General features: G+C 60.9%; 1 protein-coding gene across 1 annotated transcript; it reads right to left on the bottom strand.

Moving 5' to 3' along the window:
• Positions 1-1,454: 1,454 nt before the first annotated feature.
• TWF2 (twinfilin actin binding protein 2) lies at positions 1,455-23,148 on the bottom strand (the record flags this gene model as incomplete). The annotated part of the gene is made up of 9 exons (XM_082004745.1): positions 1,455-2,232; positions 2,404-2,525; positions 2,948-3,098; positions 3,197-3,322; positions 7,921-8,025; positions 8,861-8,956; positions 10,055-10,233; positions 13,557-13,634; positions 23,124-23,148. The coding sequence occupies 9 exons, from the start codon at positions 23,146-23,148 to the stop codon at positions 2,065-2,067; spliced, it is 1,050 nt and encodes a 349-aa protein (XP_081860871.1). The 3' UTR covers positions 1,455-2,064.
• Between the last annotated feature and the right edge of the window lie 105 nt (positions 23,149-23,253).

The following is a 23,253-nucleotide window of genomic DNA, read 5'->3' as shown; positions in this document are numbered from 1 at the left end:
GGTGTAAACCCCACGGCAAGAGGGCTGTGCCGGCGCAGCACGCGGGGAGCCTTTCGCTGGGAAACCTGCTCAGGGCACCGTAATAAATTAAAAAACAAGGTTACATCCAAATTGCAGTGGAGCTCTCTGGGCAAGGACGAGGAACGTAGCGGCTTTCAGTGGCTGTGTCACAAGCTGGGACGTGCTTCCCTGCTTCTCCATCAGGACCTACTCTTGGGAAATTCAGACCACACAGCCCAGCTGGAGTTACGAGATTTTGACTGTTGGTCTTTTTTTTTTTGGATGCTGAAGAGCTCTGGCAGGGCAGCTGCTCACCATTGAGGGAGATGTGGGGTCCAGCTCCCCACCAGGAGCCTGGGAGGCTCTGCCTTGCCCTGGGTGAGGAGCGGGAAGGATGCGGGCAGACCCCAACACCTTCCCAGCTCTTCTCTTGGCTCAGCATCCTGCCGTGTTCCCTCCCCATCACCGTGCAGGAACCCACCCCAGCCAAGAAAACAACATCCCCAGGCAACAGCGGCGCAGCCTCGCAAAATCATCACCAGCCATTAAAAAAAAAAGCAAGCTGGGCTGAGCAGAGATGCTGGCTCTAGCTCTGGGCAGCGCTGGAGGGGATGGGTGTTAAAACCTCTGCCAGGCATTGAAGAGTTGTTCAAGACTCCTGGATTAAGCATAAAGTCCTTGGGGTGGCGAGGGCTGGATGCGGGCAGGCTGCGATGGTTGCTGCCTCCCAGCTAGCGACATCTGAGCAATGTGCCTGCCAAATGCCCAACCACGGGGAACCCATGGGGCCTCCAAAGAGCATCAGACTCTTTTAAAAATACTTTATTCTTTAGAAAATACAGCGTTCAGTACAGTGCGCTCTGCTCCTCCCAGCTTCAACCCCCACCGCCCCCGCCACCGCCCGCTCCCGCTCGGCCAAGGCAACGTCGGCACGTTCACTGGGGCGGCAGGAGAGCGGAGGGCAGGTTGCACCGGCCCCGGTTCCATCCTCCCGAGGAGGCGGGCGGCTCTCGAGCCCTCACTGGTACCCAGCAGCAAGGTGCTCTCCTCACCAAAGCCCCCAGGGAAGCCCCATTTGCAGCGCCAAGCTCAGCCCTTGGTGGCCAGCGATGGCCCCGGGGGCCATGCAGGGGCTGTCACGCCTCCCCCCCACGAGGATTTGGGGTCGCCCACGTGATTTTTTAAGACATAGGGCTGCACCAGACCAGACAGCCAGCAGCAAACCAGGACGTCACAGTGAGGGCTGGGGCATGGGGAGCGGGGGACCGGGCCCCCCAAGCTCCCATCCTAAATGGAGATGGGGCCAAGTCAGGGCTGTAACAGCTCCCTCCGAGGGGAAAAGCCTTATTGGGAGGGTTCAAAAAGGGGATGCAAACATTGCCAAAAGGCAGAGTGACCTTTCTCTGGGGCCAGGCTGAGCTCAGGACTTGGAGGGACCTTCTGCCTCCCGCCCGCTGGCTCCCCCGACGGACAAACTCCTGCCAGCAAAGCCCACCCTGCGGGGAGGGGTCCTGCCCACGCCCTGAGGGGTACAGGATTGCTCCAGGCTTGGGGCAGAAGGGCTGCGCACACCGAGTGGGACGAGGGAGCAAAATCTGGGGGCTGGGGGAGCAGGGAAAGAAGCATTTTCTCTTTTCAAACAGGAATCCCCAACGCCATCCCCTTCCCTTTGCATAGAGCAGCTTGCAGGCGAGCGCGTCCTTCAGTCACCCAGGGGACACCAAGAGCAGCAGCTATGACCCTGGGGGGGACAGGAGCAAGGCTGGGGGACACGGCCCTGCGGCTCCCATCCTCCTCCAGCAGCCCCGGGGCTTGCACAAGGATGGAAGAAAAAGAAACAATCAACAACCCCAAACCCTCCCCATCGCTCTGCCCCCGGGTGCAACAAGCCATCCTGACGTTTAGAAAAAGGAATGAAATAGGAAAAAGAATGGGGAGAGAGGAGGGGGGAAAAAAAAAAAAAAAAAAAGGCTGAGATGGAGGGAAAGATCCCCTGGTCAGCGGAGAGGAAGCCGGGAAGCGCTGCGGGGATGCTTGTCCATTCACCGCCCAGTCCTGCGGGATCTAACTATCCTCGCCGTTCTCACCCGGCCCCTTGATCAGCCGCTTCTGTCCCCGTTTCCCCACGGGCCCCTTGGGCTTGGCAAAGGCCTGCTTGAAGGCATGCTGCTTGGGGTGCACCTCCTCGTAGAGGAACTCTGCCGTCAGCTCAGCTCCATCGTCGATCTCAATCTGTGCCCAGGAGCGGCAAGGGGGTGTTAGCGGGGTCTCAACACCCACCTGTGGGGCACCCAACTGCTCCCTGAGCCCACCAGCCCGCCCGGACCAAGGCTGTGGCACATTCCCTTGCAGATGCCCAGCATGGTTCGCTGCTCCATCATCTCTGGGCGGGCTCACACTTACCTTCTTGGCTATCTCCAGGCAAAACTCCTGCTCCACAGTGTCCAGCAACCGGCTCTTGCAGCTGGAGTAGAGCATGCGCTCCTTGATGCTGCACTTGTACCCGGGCATGGAGTAGATGAAGACTGCAGGAAGAGAGCGGGGCTTGCGGCACTGCCCAGGCTCCTGGCCAGGGAGCACCAGGCAGCTGCATCCCAGCCCGGTCGTGGCTTTTTCAGCCCCAAGTGTCCCAGTCTACCCAGTGACAGAAGGCAAGCCATCCCATCCATCGCCCCTTCCCAAACCTCTCCTGGTACACCTGCAATGCAATGGCCACCAAACTGCCACATAAATCCTCCGCGGCAGCACCCAGAGCGCCCTGCATGGCAGCTTCTTTCGGCACCAAAGGGCTTGCCAGCACCCACCATGGGAGGACGGCGCGTGGGAACCGACGCAAGGTCGCCGGCCGCACCATCCCCATCCCCATCCCTGCATGCAAGCGATGGTCCAGGGGGAGCAGGGAGCGACACAGGCTCTAACCAGCCGCCCCCAGTGCCGAGGCACTCACCGACAGACTCCAGGTAGTCTCCCTCATGCGAGTGCTTGTACAGGAAGAAATGGTAGCGAGCCGAGTCCTGCGGAATCCTCTTGGGCAGGTCAGCGATCTCCGTGGGGCTCGTGTGCACCAGGTCAATGGTCTCTCGCTCCAGATCCAGCTTCTGATGGACAGAGGGGATGGGTGAGCAGACGGGAGTGAGAGGCGGCAGCAAGAGGCAGGCGCAGCGGGGGGTGCGGAGGAGCCGTGCGAGGGACCTACCAGCTGGATGTAGTTGATTTTCTTCTGCTTGAGTGCCTGGATGGCTTGCTGAGCATCCAGCTGCAGGGGGAAGGCCAGGCCCTGCAGGGTCTGGTGCTTGCTCTCCACGCTGATCTCCGTCTTCACCTGGGGATGGAGGCCACCCCAAGCGTCAGGGCAGAGACCGGCAAAGGGTGGGGAAGGGAGGGAAAGGAAAACTGGCCCGTGCCACAGCAAAAAGCTTCTCATCCAAGGAGCCACCTGACAGCCGGCTCACGGGGACCGTGGCATTAAAGCACCCACAGTCAGCCGGGCTCGGGGCGGCAATGCTCGCCACCGTACCGTCACTCCGGGAGATCACCCGGCCCCAGCCATGCACCCCCACGACTCCCCACTTCACTCCTAGTAAAGACCATCTCAAAACCGACACTTCCCAGCGAGTCCCTGACAGGGATGCTGTCACCAGCGCTGGCGCGTCTCCAGCTCCGATCATCTCCGACCACAACCTGCGGGTGACGAGGGGAGCCCCGAGACCCCAGCGTCCAGCTGCACGGGTCCCCGCCGGTGGGGAGGGCGAGCCCCTCCTCGGTGGGTTTAACTGCAGCGGACAGACAGCCCCTCCGACGCCGCAGGTGGGAAATTGGAGATCCGCAGCTCGGAAAGATCCCTGCGACCCCTGCAAGGCAGAGACTGCTGCCTGTACCCCAAGCAAACCCCCTAGCTCCAGGAACCCGAACCCCACTCCAAAGAGATTGCAGAGACATTGCGTCACCCCGAGCGCCTCCATCCAACAGAGAGTCCCTGACCGGGAGCGGAGGGTGCCGCGAGCCGGCGGCGGGGAAAGGGGCAGGACGCGGCAGGCACGGCGTACCTCCTCCGGGCCGGGGGACTCTACCAGCGATGGGCAGCAGCAACAGCCCCCAACCATCTGCCACAGAATACAGGGAGACGGCGTCACCCCGACAGCAGAAGAGCCCATCCCACCTGCAGACCCCCCCGGATAAACAGCCTGGCAACACTAGCCCAGGTGCTCTGCAGCGTGCGTGGGTCCCTTGGGATCAGTTTGGGGGATTTTGGATAAAGACAGTCCAGTGCTTTGGGTTTGGGTTTTTTTTTTTTTTTTTCTTTCTTTTCCCTCCCCCGATAGAGAAAAGGAAGAAAAGTCGAGGCATGCCAAGAGAAATGCAGGAGTTTTAGTTCGCATCTCAAAAAGATCTCGGCAGCGCCAACGCAGATCTCGCGACAAGGCTGCCCTTCATGGTGCCCACACCCCAGGGAGAGGACGGACCCGGGGTGCCCGGAGCAGAGCATGCAGAAAAACACCGCTGGGAGAAGGAAAAACCACGCATCAAGTGGGCAGAGCAGCCTACCATCTCGGTGCTCGAGTCCTGGGAGCGGGAATCCTGCCAGCGTGGGGAGAGGAGACACACCGTCAATGGCACCCCGCGCGGGGACGGAGGGGGGTCTGGTGTGAAACGAGAAGGGGAGGGGGACACGCGGACGTGCCGGGAGGACAGGGGCGTATCACCTCTCTGCTGGAGGCCGGGGAAGGCAGGTCCTGGCGGCGCAGGCAGGGAGAGCGGCAAAAAGCGACGCCGGAGTTGTCAGCGCTGGGGAGGGAGAGCCCCAGCAGCCCCGCACGGGACGTCTCCGCTGACATCCCCGTGCAGAGCCCGGCCCGGCCCCATCTCCCGGGCCAGGGTGGCCCCAACCCAGGGTCCAGAGGAGTTCCAGCAGTCGCAGCAATAGATTTCGGGCGATCCCCCACCAAATAACATATACTAAAGATTTGGGCGAGGGGGAGCAGAATGCCCAACCCTCTATCTGTGCCAAGCATTCCCGAGGCTGAACAGGCTGAACAGGGTGCGGATGCGCATCTTCCAGGAAATTATTGCCCCGGGCTCGTCCTGGGCCAGGTGGGCAAGAGGTCCGGCTGACTTCCCAGCTCCGCTCTCCTACCGTCCCCCCGGGCGCCACGGCACCGGCGAGGGCCCGAGGGCGCGCACCGGCTCGCCTGGCCCGACGCTGCGGAGAGGTCTGGCGCAAGGACATGGCCACCGCCAGCGCCTCCAGATCCTCGTCTCTCCCCCCGGCAAACGCAAGGCAGCTGGGAGGGTCACGGCGGAACCGGAGAGAGCTAAAGCGGCGACACGCAGCATGCTGAAGTCCAAAAATCCCAAGAGGTGGAGAGTTGTCCCAGCAGCGTCAACTCCCCCATACACCTCTGTATTTTCTACTTCTTCCCGTTCCAGAAACGTTAAAACTGGCTCACTGAAACACTCCCCAGGGCACCCGGGCACGTGCTGCATCCCGTCCCCCAGCCCCAGCCTCGCCTGGCCGGGCGGTTTTCTTATCTCCTTTTCTTTAGGGTAGTTTGTTTCCTCATTGCTGCCACGGCGCTGACCTCGGCTGACAGGTATTTCTCTGTTTTACGGTGAAACCTTCACGGGGGCCGGTTCCGCCTCTACCCACCTACCAACACCGTGCGGCAGCTGCGAACGACACCCCCCTTACATGCTGCAGCGGCACCGCGGCTTTTATTTCCTCTTAATCTGCTTCATCCCCCAGCTCCAAAGCTGCCTTCCTCTCCGCTGCGGCCCCACCACGCGACACGCCTGGCTCCCCGCCGTGCTTCCGAGCCCGCGAGTCTGGAAGGACTTCCCACTCGTGGGCGTGAAGGTAGCTCAATCCCAAATTCAAAGCCGTTTCTCAGCTCGCCGTCTGCTGACAGTAAAGCTGGCGACGCGTTTTCCAGCTATTGGAAATATCTATTAAAATTTTAAATCCAAATTTAAAATTTAAAACTTAAAATGTTAAAATACACGCAAAGCAAATGGCAAATTTTTGCGAGCTCCCACCCAGCTATGAGGAAGGAGGGTAGCTCACGACAGCTCACCCGGGGGGACGCGCAGGGTCCTGAACCGCCAGCGGGGACGCGGGCAGATGCGCAGAAGCCGAGGCTCGCCCGGGGGGCTGCCTCCCGGACCGCTGCCGGCCCGGACCGCTCGCTCCCGCGCGCCGAACCTGCTCCCCCAAACGAAACCGCGGCGGGCGTGCGCGCGGGCCCCGCAAGCGGCGCGCAGGGCCGGAGGCAGCGCCGTACGGAGCGGGGCGCGCCGCTCCCGTACGGCTCCTGGCGCTGCCAGCCCTCTGCTTTGCGCGGCTCCAGGAACTCGCTCGGAGCCGCGGTCACCGAGAGCCGTCAGTCTGCCGCCCCGGTGAGGCGAGCGCGGCGCCGCGCGCCCGAGCTGTAACCCCCAAGGCCTCCTGCTCCGTGCCCGGGGCCGCGCAGGCGCAGCCCCCACACCGGCACGGGGACCCTTCAGCACACCCCACGCTCAGCTTCTTCCCATCTTTACATCCACAGGCAAAAAATACTTCGCTTTTCCTCTCTAAGTGCGGGTGGCCGCTCCCTGAGGCCCGGGCTGCCACGGGGGACAGCGTGCCTTCAAAATAACCCCCAACCAAGGCAAAGGGCGGCAGCACCTTCACGCGGGAGCCGCGTCTCGCAAAGGCGAGGGTGGGAAGCAGAGTACGGCGGATCAACCAGAAAGCAGTCACCACGAGCACCGCTTACCGGGGCTGCCTGACCCAGCGAGACACAGCCCAAAAAACCCCATAACTACTTAATCCTGCAGCACTGGCCGGCCAAGGCGACGGCACAGCCAGCCAAAGGTGCCAAACGAGCCGCAGAGCCACCATCAGCATCCATCTCTCTCTTCTCCAAGCGTGGGCATCACTTTGGATCCTCCAGCACAAATCCCACCCAATCCAGGCCGGGAGCTGGGATAACCACACCAAGACCCATGCAGTGGAGACCACCCTTTGGTGGCATCTCCCACAAGCCGCTCAACTCCGCCAACCCCAGACCTGTTCTGGCAGGTGGAAACCTCCTGCCTCGTCTTTTGGCGTTAATTAATGCCATCAGGCTGATTGGCTTCACATCTCCCAGGTGTGTCCTGATCCACCCCTGAGCCCCACAGCCCCAGCACAGGAGCGAGAGAGGGATGGTCCTCTAGAGAGGAAGGCTTTCCACGGCACCCAAGCGAAATTCTCCCCCCACTCCCCAAAAATCCTGCTTCCAGGTGGCCTCCCCGCCCAGCGAGCCGACCCCCTCCCCTGCCTCGGCATCATGGAGGTTGGCACAAGCGCAGCGAGATGCCGGCGGGGAGACGATGGCATTACAGCCTTTGCTGCCCCAGTCCTGCCCCACACCACTTCCACTTCTTTTTCCAGCACGGAAGTCCCCAAATTCAGGCTAAGATCTGTATTTCTTGGGACAGCATCCCTCACATTTATAGCCACAGAGGAGTATGGGAAAGGAGGCTCCTGCAGCCCAAAGATAAGCCTGAATTCTTCCTGCCTCCCCCACGAATTCAGACTCAGCCCTGGCTTTGCCCCGATACCCAGAGGTTAGAGGCTGCTGCCTGCTTTCAGCCCCAGACCGTCTTCCGACTGCCCATCACAGCGAGTGAAACGGAGCTCTGAGCTCACGTCCTAGCAAGGGAAAAGAAAAACAATAGCCTGTAAATTCCTCTTTATGCCACTCTTTGGACCGTGAGGACGCCCGGTCCACCTCGGGAAGGGCAGGAACGGGTTAAACTGCAGATGCACACGACAGCGCGGTAAAAATGCGCCATGCCGCTCAGCTGGATGCGCGGGTGCTCGCTCCCACGCCTCCAGCAGCAAAGGCATCCCGGCGTCCCACAGCCCCACATGCCCCGAGGGTCTCGGCGGACACCCACCTCGTTGATGCGGATCTGCTGGAGCTCCTGCTCGGCTGCGGTCAGCGGGGCCGGGGCGGAGCAGGAGGACACGTGCTTTTGGTAACCGCTCAGGGACACGTCCTCCTGCGGACAGAGGGGCAGGCACGGGGCGAGCGTCAGAGAGTGGTCATCGCCATGGGGCTGGATGCACCTCCAGCCTAGAGGCTACGTCTGAGCAACTTGGTGGGTCTTGGGCTCTCTCCTCACCAGGAGGACCAGCCCAAGCAGCACCCTTAAATGCCTCCATGCAAATCCCACACTCCATTTTAAGCGGTGCCCACAACCGCCCATGCCCATTCCGACCACCCTGCCCCTCCCCAGACATCCATGGATGCGGCAGCGCGGCCCCTCGGGCTGATTAACAGAGCTCAGGAGCGCGAACGTGAGAGGGCAAGATCCACGGCCCAGGCACAGCGGAGAGGGGCAGGAGGGCAGCCGCCAGGGACGCTCCTGGGCTCCCACTGGCACCAGAAGCCCCAGCACAGGGCTGATGCCTGGGAAGCCCTGGCTGTGCAGCTTCCCCCGTGAAAAGCCCAAGGAAGAGGAGGAGGAACCTCCTGCCAAGCGCTGCCGGGGAAGCGCAGCCGGCTGACCCGGGCGCAGCAGCAGCTCTCGCTGCCGGAGTGACACTGCCACCGCCTGGCACTTCTTTTGCTGCTCAGAGTAAAGCTCTGAACGTCTTCCGAGCCTTCCTCCCGCCTCTTCCACAGCCTCCATCACAGACTGACCACAGCCGTGCGGGCAGGAGAAAGCGGCAGCAGCCACCCGGGAGACTAAAACAGCGCGTGGGCCAAACCTCCGTGCCGTCCCCCCCAAATGCCAGCGCCCCACGCCTCGCCCGGCCTCGGTGCCGAGCGCTGGCTAGGCTGCCGAAGCGCAGGGTTGAGCCCAAAGGGCTGCCCAGGAACCACCACCGTACCTTCACCGTTCCAAACATCTCGTCCTTTATGTGCCCCCCACCGAACTCCTTCTTCACCGTCGCTCTGGTGGCGGCGTACAGCATCTTCAGCCGGACCTGCGCGAGGAGGGAGGCGGCAAGCGCGGTCAGCGAGGAGCATCCCGCGCGGCGGGGCCGGAGAGCAGCACCTCCGCACAAGAGGTCGTGCGACGCTCACGGCCGCTGTCCCATCACCGGCTCCGCAAACCTCAGCCCTCCCTGGGAGCAACCACCTCGCTTCCATCCAGGCTGATTTCCAACCACAGCATCTCCGGGTCGGCAGCAGCCAGGAAAACCCGCCGGCGCGCGGCACGGCCCCGCCACACGCTGCCCACGACCTGCTGGTTTGTTCTGCGCTTTGCTTGCCCGTCCCTGAGCTCCAGCGCGTCATTTCCCACGTGACAAGTACATGTATTAACACGGCAGCGAATTTATATAGCATACAGATTATATAAAATGTATATACATATGTATTTGTTATATGGGTGTGTGTATACGTGTATCTGAGAACTGGACGTGTTAACACAGCAGTAAGTCTCGGACCCACTGAAAGCCTGTTACGGAGATGTGCTGAGCAAAGCGGCGTTTTCCAAGCCGAACCGCTGAACTCCTCTAGACCAGCCTCCCACCCCACCGCTCCTCCGTACCCACCCTCCGACGCCGCAAGCCAGCCCAGCGGGTGTCAGTGCCGGCCCGGCCGCACGCGGCTCCGAGGGAACCGGCCTGCCCGGCCCTTTTCGAGGCCGATTTTGGAGCTGGGCCTGGCGCTGGGCTGGCAGCTGCCCCGCACGCCAAGCTGGACGCACGGGCAGGCGAGCCGGTGCCAGCACCAGCTCTTTCCGGCGACGCTCTTGGCCAGAGCCGCAGTGGGACGTCTCCATCCTGGCCCCGTGGTCCTATGGCCGCCCCTCCACGTCCCAGTCTCTCCTACTCACACGGCGCCGCAAGGACGACAGAGACACGGTCCCAGCGTATCTTACTGTGCCTTAAAAAACTCCCCCCGTCCCCAAAGCGGGTCCGCACTACTTCTTAACCTGGGCAGGGTGACGGAGGGTGTGAACGCTCCTCCCCGGCCCCAGCGCAAAGCCAACTTGGCCAGCATCTCCCGCACCCTCCGCCTCCCAGAGCACGTCCGCGTCGCCACGCCGGGGTGTCACAGTCCGGCGCGGTGCTCACCGGGGAGCTGTCGGGGGACCAGGAGATGAAGAGCCACTCGTAGCCCTGGGCATTCTGGCTGTCCAGGCGGTACAGCACGTAGCACGGCTGCTGTTCGTCCAGCAAGGGCAGCACAAAGGCATCGTAGTCGGCATCCCAGCGCCGGGAGAGCTCCTTGTGGGTTCCCAGCACAAGCTGTTCTGGAAGGAGAAGATGGAAAAGGTGGTGTTACACGAAGGCAAAGCTCACCTTGCAGCACCGTGTGGTGGCTCGTCTAAGGGCTCACCGCAGCTCCAGCACCAACAACGATGCTGTCAAAAACAAATGACCGTCTCGAGCCACGCGCAGGTGGTGACCCCCAGGAGATGCCACCGGGGCTGTGGTTGCTGCGGAGGGGCTGGCCTTCTGCCAGCATCCCACTGCCTCCTGTCCAGCCATCTCCTCCCCCACTGTGCTCCTCACCGCTGATGTCTCCTCTCTGGTGACCATCCGTAGCCTCCTTCTGCTCTGCTCCCTCCAGCCATGCAGTCCCCAACCCCAGAATAAAGGCCCCATAGCAAAGGCCAGGATGATGAGCCAAAGCTGCTCTCACTGGATCCCCCGTAACCTCAGAGGGGTCAAAACCAGAGCTGATACTCGAAGCCCATCTCTGCAGGGACCAGGGATGTCCCAGAGACCCCAGCCTGGGGCGGGGGGACACACACAATGCTTCCAGGGGAGCCCCAGCCCTACATATTTCACGCTCATGGTAGCATCTCAAGTATCTGGAGGGTATTTTCAGCTGCTACGGAAGCGGTGGTGGGGCTGGGAGCCCCGCGAGCCGGGCGAAGCTCGGCTGGGATTTAAACGCTGGTGCAGGATCCTACGAGCACGAAACCCCCCTCTGTGAGGGTCAAACCGAGCTTTGGGATAGCTGGACGGAAAAGCGACGGCGCTGGAGACGACCAGCGTAGGTCGCTGGAAAACAGCCTGTATTTTTATTCCATTTTTAGATGTAGAAAGGCCTGCGGGGAGGTGTCGGGACTCGGAACAAGACGTAAGAAAATCCAGAGGTGCCAAAGCAAAATGAGTTGGGGCCTTGGACAGTTGGCACTCAAGGGGACGCTCAGCCTGGCACGCGCCCTGCCCACCACCGCCCCGCCGCAGCACCCGCCATTGCGCGCTGAACCCGGAATCATTTGTGCACGAGGTGCACGTGCTACCGGCACAGTAACACGGACAGCAGAGAAGGTGGTGCTGAAAATACCTTCAGCAGAACTACCTGTTTTGAGAAAGAGAAGCACAAAATCCTCCATGTACCCCTAAAATAAACATAAAGCCCTGCAAGCCGCAGCCAGGCTGCTTTGCTCCAAAATGCGGGTGCCGCGGGGGTCAGCGCGGGAGCCTGCAAAGCTCAGGGCACAACGTCACCTACGCGCGAAGAAACGCACCCAGGGGGGAAGACTACAAAGCCAACCTTGTCCCGACACCGGCTGACAGCGAGAAGCAGAGCATCACCTAAAACCCCGACGGGCCACAGGTAGCTCTCGTGCCAGGAAAGCACTGCTGAGCCTCAGCACGCAACCTGCCCCCGCCGCCGCACCTTCTCCATCCAACCTTGGCTTCTGGCCGGGCCCCAAAGGCAACACCAGCTCAAAGAGCTCCCAAAGGGTGGCTTGGCCATAGCTGCTGTCCTGAGGATGCCTGGGCAAAGAGCGTCTGCCTTAAGGCTCCTTGCACTGTCTTCCTCTCCTACTTGCTGTTGCCTGCTCTGACGTGCCCCAAGACAAATGCCCCATAGGGCAGAAGGTCCTCTGCAAGCCGTTAAGCAGGGCTGGATGCTCCTCTTCCACATCTCCTGGGCAGGCAGAGAAGCTGGCATGTCCTCCCCAGCCGGCTCAGGACACATCCCTTCCAGGGTCAGCACGCTTGAGTCCGTCTGTCCAGCTGTGACGTCTGCCTGGCCACTCATTACTGCTCAAAGGTCCTTCTCCGATGGGTAGCAGAAGGCTGACGTCCCCTGTGTTCTGTGTCCCACAGAAAGGAGTGGTGGCCCAGAGGGACCGAGCACCTTGACCTTGCGCGGGCAGGCAGGCGGGAGGTCCCCGAGGCAGCCTGGTGGGACCACCACCACCTTGTCCCCAGCAGACCAAGCCCTTCAGCGCAGCGATGCTCCTGGTTCTCCTCCTTCCACCTGCCTCCCACGCTCAGGCTCTTGCCACATCTCAGAGGTTTCTGCAGACACCCAAGCTCCTCCAGAGCTGCCCATGGCTGGTCCAGGCCAGGGGAAAGGAGCCAGCAGGGAGGGAGAGCCGGACTGGGAAACACAAAGCACTGCTGAGTGCGGTTGGTCCGTGAAGAAGCTGCTGCCGCCAACACATCAGATAGAGAAATACATCCCACTCAGCCCAAGTGGAGATGGTGGGACGTGCTTTCCACTGGTGATAAAAAGTCTCCCTTGCTGCTGTCACTGTCCAAAGCCAGTGGCACAAGGTGTAGCACCCTAAGTCCAGGCTTCAGAGCATCTATGACTTATCCTAACGCAAACCTGACTCTTGCTTTTTAAAAGAAAAAGGAGCCAAGACAGAACGTTGTTGTCAAAGATGCTCCGGAGAAACAACACAGATGTCACATCCCAACACACGGGGAGCTCGCTGAGGGCAAAGCCAGCAGCAACAAACCTTGCAGTGGCCCTGCTGACGTGTCCCACACGTTTCAAGTCACGTTGCTCTTCCGAAAGGGGCTTCACCGCCCCTCTGAAGGGCGGCACGGGCTCCTTACGACCACGTCCACCTCGGCATTTGCAGCGCGGTCCTGGTGGCCCACCCAAGGGAGGTGGTGACGGCCGCTTGGCAGGGCACTGACGTCCCTGCTGCTGTGCGAAACCAGTCATTCATATGCAGTTGTATGAGGCCGAGGTGATGGAAAACCTGCGCCGCGGAGGCTCCCTGCTGGGACGCGCAATCAGCGCTTTGCTCCGCGTGCTTGTTTGGCGGGCGTAGAGGCCACCCAAAGGCACCTTGCGGTGGGGCAAGCGTGGGCAGGTTGGCACCAGGCTGGGCCGTCCCCCCGGTACGGGACGGGTCCCCACCGGGATGCACCCCTGTGCTGAGCCCCGCGCTGAGGGGCACCCCCCTGCCCAGAGCATCCCCTCGCCTGGCGCGGGAGCCCGCGTCCGAGGAGCGAGACGCTGCGCATCGCCCCGGCCGCGGTCCCGCGGCAGCTTCTCGCGGGGCTCCCCGTAACAAAATCCAGTACAGCGGCAGCAAAAGCCGCCCAGAGCCCAGCCCCGACGCCGGGCACGGCGCTGGCCTGCCAGCGAAGCCGCTGCTCCCCCCCAGCGCCCCAGGGCTCCAACTGCTGCTCACCAAACCTTGGGCTTGTATTTCAGCCCCGGGCTGTCGCGTGCCAGGGAGCCCCGGCGGGGTTTTCCTTGGGGTTTCCAAAAAAACAGGCTGCCGCAGCAACGGCAAACAGGAAAGGAGGAGAGGCAAAAGAGAGAACTGACACGGCGTAAATCAAAGCGCTTAAAAACGGGACTTACCGTCCTCAATGATGACCTTGATGAGCCGAACTGAACCGTTTCGGGCTTTGGCAAAAAAGTCCCTTAATTCTGTGGTGGCTGAAAGAACCAGAAACATTGTGATCAGGTTTAACAGTCAAAGCAGGTGCTGGGCTGCTCGGCGACTGGCCAGGGAGGGGAGCAACTCGACAGGATAGAAATTTAAAATTAAAAAAAAAAAAAAAAAAAAAAAAAAAAATAAATTCTGGTGCCCAAAAAACGATAATAATAATTAATAATACAAAACCCAAACAGCCGGGAGTGAAGTGCTGTGGGTCCCCAAGGCGTCAGAGTTAAATAGCAGCTGGGAGCGCATGTGATCCAGAGAACTTGATACTTGGCCTGGGTGAACATAATCACCCAAATTTAGATGATGGCTTGGCCGGTGCAGGCGGGGAGAGCTCAAGTGACAAGTTTATTCGCTTAACAGAGAGGCAAGGTTTGTGTACAGGGGGTGGCTGGAAGATGTCCCGACAGGCTGCGACGTCCCGGACTCGTGACATGCGGCGGGGATGCTGCTCCCGAGAGAGCCGGGGACCAGCAGGACTCCAAACCGGGGGCACTGGTTTGAAGCTGAGCGCCTGGAGAAGGGAAAGGCAGTGGCCCTGAGGTTTTGCTCCGGAGCCAGTTGGGCTTTGGCTGCAGAAGGCTTTGGGGAAGCGTTTTGGGGAGCCACCTTCCCCCTCATCCCCCCTCCCCAAGCACCAGGCACCAGCAGCCGCTCTGCGGCAGCCTACCAGGAGGCAACGGCGGGCGGTGGGTGTTGCGTGGCGGCCCGCAGCCAGCGTCGGGGGCTTTATCTGCTCCCCCCCTCCCCGAAAGCGCCACCGGCACGGAGCTCCCCATCCCACCCGGAATACGCTCTGTGCGAAGGCGACAGCCGGGAGACGCAGTTTGGAGGGGTCGAGCCCCCCAACAAGGAGCGTCTCCCAGCCCCTTCCTAGATGCGGCCACGCAGCCAGGGGCGTCCTGCGAGTTCAAAGCCGCAGGCAGCTCCGGCGCCTGTTACAAGCGCCAAAGAAACCGGCGCTGCGAAGACTCGAGACCCGTTACCGCTCGCTCTGCCGGAGCGGCCCGCAGCGGGAGGGAGCCCTGCTTTGGTCCCCGAGGCCCGAGAGCATCCACGGCCAAGGCGCTTGGCAAAGAAAGCCATCGCCACGCCAGCCGGAAAGCTGCGACGGCCGGAGGAGCCACCCCCGGCCCGCGGGGGCTGTATCCACCCCACGTCGGCCCCGCCGGCAGCGCGTCACCACCCTTCGGCGCAGCCCCCAGCATCGCCGCGGGAGGACCTTACCCATCGCTCGCCCAAGGGACACGCGGGGCCACCGACCCGGTCGCTCACCGGTGCCCTCCGTCCCCTGACGGCAGACCCCGGGCGGGGGCACTGCCCGCGGCCCCCCCAGCTCCAAGGGAGGAGGAGCAGGCGCGGATTTGTCCCCACGCGCAAATGCTGACAAGGCAGGCAGCGGGGTGGACAGGGATGTCCCCGGGAGCTCCTGCTTGTCCCCCCCTCCCAGCTCAGCAGGACCCCGCGGGAACGGGCACACAGACACCCCAGCGAAGGCACGTCAATCCCTAACGGCACTTTCGGGGACACAAGCAGAAGGTTTGCTGGGGTCATCCCACCACGAGCAAACCACCCTTCTCCCTCCATCAGCGTCAAGGCACGCGGCTCTCCCAGTTCCCAGAGCAGACCTTCGCCCGCTCCCAGCGCCGGCTGGGAGCAAAGCCCGCTCCCGCCGTTCCCACCCAAGGACGCTCCGGTATTTTTAGTCCCTTTCCCCTCTTGAGAGCGGCTGTTTCCTTCCGGCAGCATCTGCGGTTATTGCAAACACACGAGGTGGAAGAGGAGGAGAAAAAGATGTTTATACACCCAGGAAACCTCGCGCAGGAGACGAGAGCTCCTACTAAGCAGTAAGCTCCACCGATTCCTATTGCCTTGCCCAAACGGGAGAGAACAACGTCAGTCTTGGACGTTTCTACAGCATCAGCTATGGGGAAGAAAGAGGAAAGCTCTGCTCGCAGACCCCTCTGGCCTGACCCCATCCTTCCCAGAGCCCAAGGGTGCGTGGGGGTCTGGAAAATCTGGGCAAATGCAACCCCCCAGCCCACCTGGAAACACCAAGAGTGCCCAGAAGTATTGAATCGACAGCTGGAATGATTGACAGTTGAGCGATTGACAAGCGACAGCCAAGCGCTGGGACCTGTGGAGGTACAGAGGGGTTTAAGGGGATGGGGAAAAGCTTGGACGCTGTTGGAGGAGCTGGGCACACGGTGGGAAATCCCGCAAGGTCTGCCAAGGAGAGAGATGCTTTCCGGAGGAGACAGCGGCAAAGCTTTCAAAAAAACCCTCAGCGCAGGCTTCCAAGCTTTAATTCTGCTGAAATAAAAATAAAAAATAAAAAACCAAGTTTCATTTAAATTAAAAAAAAAAAAAAAAAAATCACCAGGGTGTCTTTGATGTCCCCTTCTGTCTCTCACGATGCAGAGCCAAGAGCCAGGGAGGAGGGAGAGGAATAAGTTAGTGAAGATTTCCAGCACAAGCTCAGCAACTGCTTCATTACAGCATGATTACAACTTAATTGGCACAGCAGACTTGACGAGATGGCTCACATGCCTGAAATATTAATATAAAAGTCCATAGCCAGCTCTGGAAGAAAGGCAGGGAGGAGACCTTACCCTGGAGACGGAAGCGAGCGGTACCTCTGCCCCGAGGCATCTCCCGGCCGGAGATGCCTTTGGTCCCAAGTCTCCAGGACCCAACTCAAGGGCTGAAAAACCAATGTGTGGGGAAACCGCAAAAATCAGGGAAAGGGAAGAGCGAGGGGCAGAGGACTGGAGGGGGACCCGCATGTCCAACTCACCCTCTAGACATGGGATCCTGGAAAATCCTGGGACAAATAATCCAGAAGCAAACCCAAGCTGGGCTACAGCCAGCAGGGACCTACTGAGACCAAGCTGCACGAGATCGACCCAGCATCCTCCAGCAAAGCCACAGCCCTATGGGCTTCAGGGGTCTCAGCTCAGCTTTCTACGTGTCTCCAAGCGTCAGAAGCCAGCTTGAGAAACACGGTGGTGGTGAACCTCTATGGCACAGGCACAAAGCTGCATGATTAACTCACTCTGGGAGGTATCAGAAGTTGGATCGAGCAAGGTCTCCTGGGGACCTGTGGTGGGTCCAGGTTTAGGTCACATTTCCACTTCTGGCAACTGCAATAGTGCTTCCTGCAGGTGGGAAGCTAGAGGAGATGCAAGCGTGCACTGGAGAATTCACCGTTCTCTCAGGAGACTGGAGAAACGGGCTGGGAAGAAAAGAAATAGGATGAAACTCAATAGGAAGCAAAGAACTGTAATTAGGAGAAGGACCAGCTACACTGATGCAGGGCAGGGTCCAGCAGCTCCAGAGAAGAGAGGTGGGTCGCAAGCCAAGCCCAGGTTAATCGCTTCACGTTGTTGTGAGCAAAGTCATTTGCGAAGGCACAAACCAGAGGATGACCGTGTTATTCGGTGCTGACAAGGCCACAGCCCCAGCACGAACAGCACGTCCAGGCTCAGCGTGGCACAAGGAGCAAGGCATGGGACGGGCAGCACCGATGCCGGAGTCGCAGCGCTGCAGAGGCGGCCGAAGGGACCGGGGCTGCTCGGCCCAGAGGAGAGAAGAAAAACAATGAAAAACTTGCACTGGTTCTCCAGCCAGAAACACCAGGTCCCACCCCGCCGTTTGGGAAATCTCCTGGTGAGGGCGACCGGACCCTGGGAAGGACATCATGCCTCCACATCCCTGCCCCAAAAAACCTCCAGAAACCCTCCCGGGATGCTGCTGCTTCAAGGCAGGGTGAGCTCACTGGCGTCTTGAGGAACCTTCTGGCCTTTCTACAAGGCAGCCCTGCCGTCAACCCTCCTACAAGCACCCGCGCCTCCTCAGCCACCCTCCCGCGACAGCCCAAAAACCGCCTCCGCCACCGAGTCGTGCAGCATCTCCCTCTCCCAGCTGCTCGTAGGTGGCTGCCCTATGTCCCGACCAACGGAGGAGTTGTCCCCGTTCGCGAGACACCGGTGCTGAGCAGCCTGCTAGCGGCGTGTCCCAGGTCCCCCCGCACCACAGGACCTCCCCGCCCGGCGGCCATCGGCACCAGCGCGCCCAGGCGGGGCGGCTCGCCGCGTGGCAGGGAGGCCACGGTTTGGCCAGCAGCGGCCTTCGGGCTACCGGAGGAGAAGAGGAGCTCGTGGGGGGAGGCACGGCGGTGCCAAGCAGGGGCAGACCAGAGCCTGAAGACCCCCAGGGCTTGGGGAGCAGCGGGGCGGCCAGGGCCCGGCACCGGCGCGCCAGACACGCCATCTGCAGCCAGAGCCGGCAGCTGCCCTGCCGCGGGACGGGGCCGCCGGGATCGGCCCCGGGAGGTTTCGGTGCCAGGCTCCAAGCATCACGCTCGCCCAAAAACCGTGAGAGGCAGCAGCGAGATGGTGCTCGCGCATCCCCACGGCAAAAGCCGTTCCCAAAGCCGAGCCTTTTGTTTTTTTTTTTTTGTGATGGTTACAGCTCCAATTAGCTTATCTGAGCAGAGCCGGGCTGTAACGAGGCCGGAGGGAGACAGCGCAGCGACGGCGGCCGTAGCCACAGCAACGGGCCGGTCTCTCCCTGCGGGTGCCAGCGGAGCACCGCGGGGATGGGGATGGAGGCGATGGCCACGCTGCCTCGCCTGCACCTTCCCCTCCTCCATCCTCTCGCTCGCTTGTTGGGGGAGCAGCAGGTTTTTACTTATTCGACCCTTCGTAGCACCCCCCCTCCCAATCCCGATGACAGCGCCCAGCTCCCGGATCAATAACACATGCTCCCTGCAACGGATGCCTCTCTCAGCACACCGAGTCACCTCGCCCTCCCGACGGGAAATCCGAGCCTCCGGCCATCAATCTTTCATTCCCTGGACATAATCTTCAAGTCGACGCGACTCCAAGCGGCTGCGTCCCTTTCGCCGCCCAGGGCACAGCGTGCCTGGGATGCAAGAGGGAAACGCAACCAAAAATCCAGCCGCGAACCTGGGCAAAACTTGTCCGAGCTCCCGGGACGCTTGGCCAGGCAGCAGTCAAGATGCTGATGGATAAAACACGGTTACGCCTGCACCGTGCGCACCTTTCCTGCACAGGCAGCTCTGCCCGACTCCTGCCAGGGCATCCAGGAAAGGGCACAGCAGCAACAGGCACAAAATAGCCGTCGCTGCCGCGAAAATTCCTCCTTTTCAGTCTCTCCCAGCGTCAGCCCGTCACACGGCGCCCGCTCAACCCGCTCGCTGCGGAGCGCTGCCCGCTGACGGATGTGCCTGGCCAGTTTAAGCGCTCAGAGGATTTTGTTTCTCACCATGGGAAAAAAAAAAAAATGTCCTTGCGGGGAATCTTCTCTCTGGGGGAAAAGCTACAGATGTCAGAAGAAAATAGAAAGAAGCGGGGGCGGGGGGAAGAAATATCTGAGCAAGAGAGGACACAGCCAAAGCTTTTCTCCCAATTTTCTGTGGGGCTGGGCCGTATCCTGCAGGATTTCACACAACGCCTGGTCTGTATCGCACATCCTGCCCGGAGACGTTCAGCCACCCGCCCGACGCCAGCCGCTTGCTTCTCAACACCCGATTTCCCACGTGCGTGCCTGGGACCCATCATTCCTCTGCTTTGGCAGCTCGGATCAGAGTTACTCGTCCCTCCTCCTGCGCTGGGGTAGGCAGCGCCTGTCCTGCGGGCAGCGTTGGTCGGATCCAGCCAGCGACACAGCACCCCGGAGCCAAGCGGTGGTGCCAGCATGCGCAGTCCTGCTTTGCCTGCAGAAGCTGCTGGTCGCTGCTCCTCTTCTCTGGCCAGTAAAGCCACCACTGGGAGCACTGGTGTGGGTGCCAGGGACGACAGGGACGCAGGGACAGACACTGGCAGAGATCTCGATGCCTGCTGTCCCAGGGATGTCCTCTACCCCACCACTTTAGGTGCTTAACTACGAGGAGTTTGACATCTCAGGGTGTTTGTCTGGTCTTCCACCCATGCCGGGTCACAGGCCATTGCCCCAAGTGGGCATCAACCTCCAACTTGGGTGCTGGCCCCAGAAAGGAGCTCACAAGCGAGGGCCAGCTCCTCAAAACCATCCTTGCAGCAGCCCAGTGCCCTCTGTTGAACACCGGGGTCCATGGACCAGCCGTCCCTTCTGCTCCTCCTCCTCCGCTGGTGGCACGGCGTGATGCATCCCCGGTTAGGGGGTTACCCCCAGCATCCCAGCCACGAAGCCACCCCCAAATTCAGGCAGCCAGGCACCTCGGGAGCCAGCGCTGCCTCCCCGCATGGCGGCAGGAGAGGGGTCGAGGAAGAGGTGGATGCGGAGAGAAGCTCCTTCTTTCTTCTCCAGTTTTCTTCTCACTGAAGAGCCACGAAGCCAGCCAGCTGCTTTCACAGGAGACCTTTGCAGACCCAGCACCTCCCGGGTCCCCCCTCTCTACTCCTTTTTTCCCATCTGACATCATTGCTGCCTGCGCGCATCACAGTTATGCTTCTGCAAAAGCAAATGGCCATTCCTACCAGATGCTTCCCCAGCGCAAGATCAAGTCCTGGGGCAAAGCGGAGGCTCCGCCATGGACAGGAGAAAAGGTCCTTTTCTATCCCCACATCTTCCCACCTCCCCCAGAAAGAGCCAGCACAAAACTCTATTTTTTTGGTTAAAGAAACAACATGCATTTGATTTCTTTACTTTCTAGATAAAAAAAAAAAAAAAATCCCCTTAAAGAGACTTTTTCTCTCTACCCAGGGGTCACAAAAGAGCACCCAAAGGCAACTGGGTGACCTCCCACCAGCATCAAAGCCCTGGTTCAGCATCACCTTCCTAAGGCACAGTGGTCAGACCTGGCTTTTAAACTTGAATGGTGAATGTTGTCCACATCTAATGCCACTCAGGGCAGAACAGGGACTGCAAAAACACTTGGCAAATCCCCTAGCTGTAGTTAAAAAGCAGCCCCAAGAAACCCACAGCAACCCGCGACAGCTTCCAACCACCTCCGCAGCCTGGCAGTCTCCATGGGAGCCCTCTTTTCTTGCCAGCGCCTTTGACGAAGCTGCCACAGATACCTAAAAAATAGTAATTAGCCTCTTGCTTCTGCATGAAAGACTCAGCCCTGATTAAACACCCCAAACCTGTGGCTCTGCACCCCCGAATGAGTGCTGCCATCGCTCTCCCTCCTGGGGACCACCCGCTTCTCCCCAAAAGCTGGGGCGACTCGGTAGCATCGCAGTGGGGGGCTGCTCCGGGGGCTCCCCTGTCACTGCATCACCCTGCTCTCGCGCTGACCTACCATGACAGTGACCAAAACCTCTCACCGGCTTGCCTGCAACCTCCCGGGTTACAGGAATTACGGGTCTGGCCATAATACCCCCAGGAGCAGGTGCCTCCCTGCAAACGGGGGAGAAATGGGAACAAAAACCACAAAGCGATGTGCGCACACAAAAATAACGAGTGTTTCCCAGAAACCGGGAAGATGCAGAAAATCCCTCCTCCTCCTCAGCAAACAACAGACCTCAGCGACTCAGCAGAGAGGATGGAAGTAGCAGTGGGATTGCTGCTCCTCATCCGATCGAATCTGCTCTCTGCCCAGCAAAGGAATTAATTTGATGACCATGCCAGGGTGGGGAGGACTGAAATACCCCCAGACCCCGCCGGGGTAGTTCCCTTAAAGCCCCAGTCCAGCATCACAGGTGTTGGGGGGCAGAGCTGCATTCAGAGAGGAAAGCGCCGCTTCCCAGAAGAGGGACCGTGCAGCAGGGGATGGGGGAGTGGACCCAGAGAGCTGAGCCACTCCGAGATGTCCAAGATGCTGCGAGAGCAAGACCACCCAACTCCAGTTATTTTTCATAACGACGGGGAGGTTTTTACGCCCCCCCAGCCTGGGGACCTGCTGCCTGGGCAGAGCCGTCGGGTCCATCCCCGCCCTGCAGCGTCTGCAGCTCCTCGGGGGAAGCCCAAGTCCCTTCCCCTTTCCAGCAGAGCGCTGCTGACGGGGCACGTTACGTCCCACGCGCAACGATAACTCACGGCGACTCTCGGTGCTGGTCGCAGCGGGGTTTGCCGAGCCATGGGCAACCAAGGTCGGCGAAGGTCGGTGCTCTCAGAGAGCAGCTCATCGGCTTCGCCAAGCCAGCGCATCACACTGGCAGCCACGGGGGTGCCAGGGAGGGCGGCAGCAGCGGCGCAGGAGTGGACGGGCATGGCGGCGAGCAACAGGCAGCAGCCTCTTGGGGCACAGGCAGCGCAACAGGCCTTGCCTGCACCGAACCCCATGGGAGAGCTCTGCAGAGCGGGGCCGGCACACTGAGAGTTCAGGTGAACGCTGGGGTCCAACCTGCTGATATTTTTTTTTTCTTTTTTTTTTTTTTGTTAGAGTAGAAAGAACATTCAACTAGAGAATGAACTTCAGGGTTTCAGCTTAAACCAGAAGCAACGAATCTGAACCCAAACATCATCAGGTACCAGCACTTCCAGGCAAAGCAGGAGAAACATAGAAGCACCATTGCCAACTGATTCTCAACTACAGCTCCTTCAGAAGCATCTGAAGGGAAAGGATGCTCTTGACCATGCACTCAAGGAACATGGATGCTCGTGCCACGGGGGAACAGCAGCCACGCATTCAACACCCTCACACAGAGGTGCTGGCCCTGAGGAAGGGAGTTGCGAGACCAACGTCCCAGCTCCCCTCCCAGAAGCACACAGCGGTGCTGGGTGCGCGCCCGACTGGTGTGGAGCAGGGCTTCAGGCTTCATGTCCCCGCTTGCATATTGATTCAGTTACATAAATTATGCAGCACCTCTAGTCCTGATTAATATTGTTAATTGACTTGCGGCGGGGAGCAGGAGGGAAATTCCGGGAGGACACGCAGTCAGGCACCAAGCGCACCCACAGATGCGGAAGCCATCGTCTCGGGGTGCAGGCTGGGTCCTGTGGGGAGCGAGCGGAGAAAGTGGGGAGCCCTCCCCCGAGTCCAGCAGCGAGGGCCAGGCAGGCTCACGCGGGTCCCTCGCAGCGGCGGGGCCCAGCGTCACCGCCGGGAGGGGAGCCGTGCCCGATCTGCGTGGATTCGGGCGCTGCCGCCGCAGCGGAGTCACGGCGGTCTATCGAGCATCAGCTCAGACAAAGGACGCGGCCGAGCCCCGCACCGGCAGCCAGACCCCCTCCTCCGCCTCCTACCAGCGACCAAATGTTCTGAGCCCGGCTCAGTGCCGCTCCCACCCCCGCCCCCCCCGGTTACTCGCAGGAAAACCTGCCGGCTCCTTCGGGAAGCTTCATCTTATCGCCCCCATCATCGCGACACCGCCGACGACACCCCGCGGCAGCCTCCCGCCGCGGGGCCGGGGCATGCTCAGGGCGCGTCCCCGCCGGGTGCCTCCCGAGGGGGGCTGCAGGGCAGCAGCCCAGCCCGGGGGCGGGGGGTCCGACCCCTGCCGAGCCCAGCACGGCAGCGGGGGCTGCGGGCACCCCGCGGGAGGGAGCGGGGGCGGGGGGACGGGACCAGCGGCTCGGCAGGCGCCGCTTACCGTGGATGCCGGTCTGGTGAGCCATGGCCCCGCTCCGCCGCGCTCGGCTCCGCCGCGTCCCGGGCAGGAAGCGGCGCGCACCCCGCCCCGCCCGCTTCCGCAGCCCGGCGTCCACCGCCCCCGGGCGGAG

This window comes from Phaethon aethereus (genome assembly GCF_964289735.1).
Source record: "Phaethon aethereus genome assembly, chromosome: 11".
Classification (NCBI taxonomy): Eukaryota; Metazoa; Chordata; class Aves; order Phaethontiformes; family Phaethontidae; genus Phaethon; species Phaethon aethereus.
This window is presented reverse-complemented; position numbering and strand designations above follow the sequence as displayed.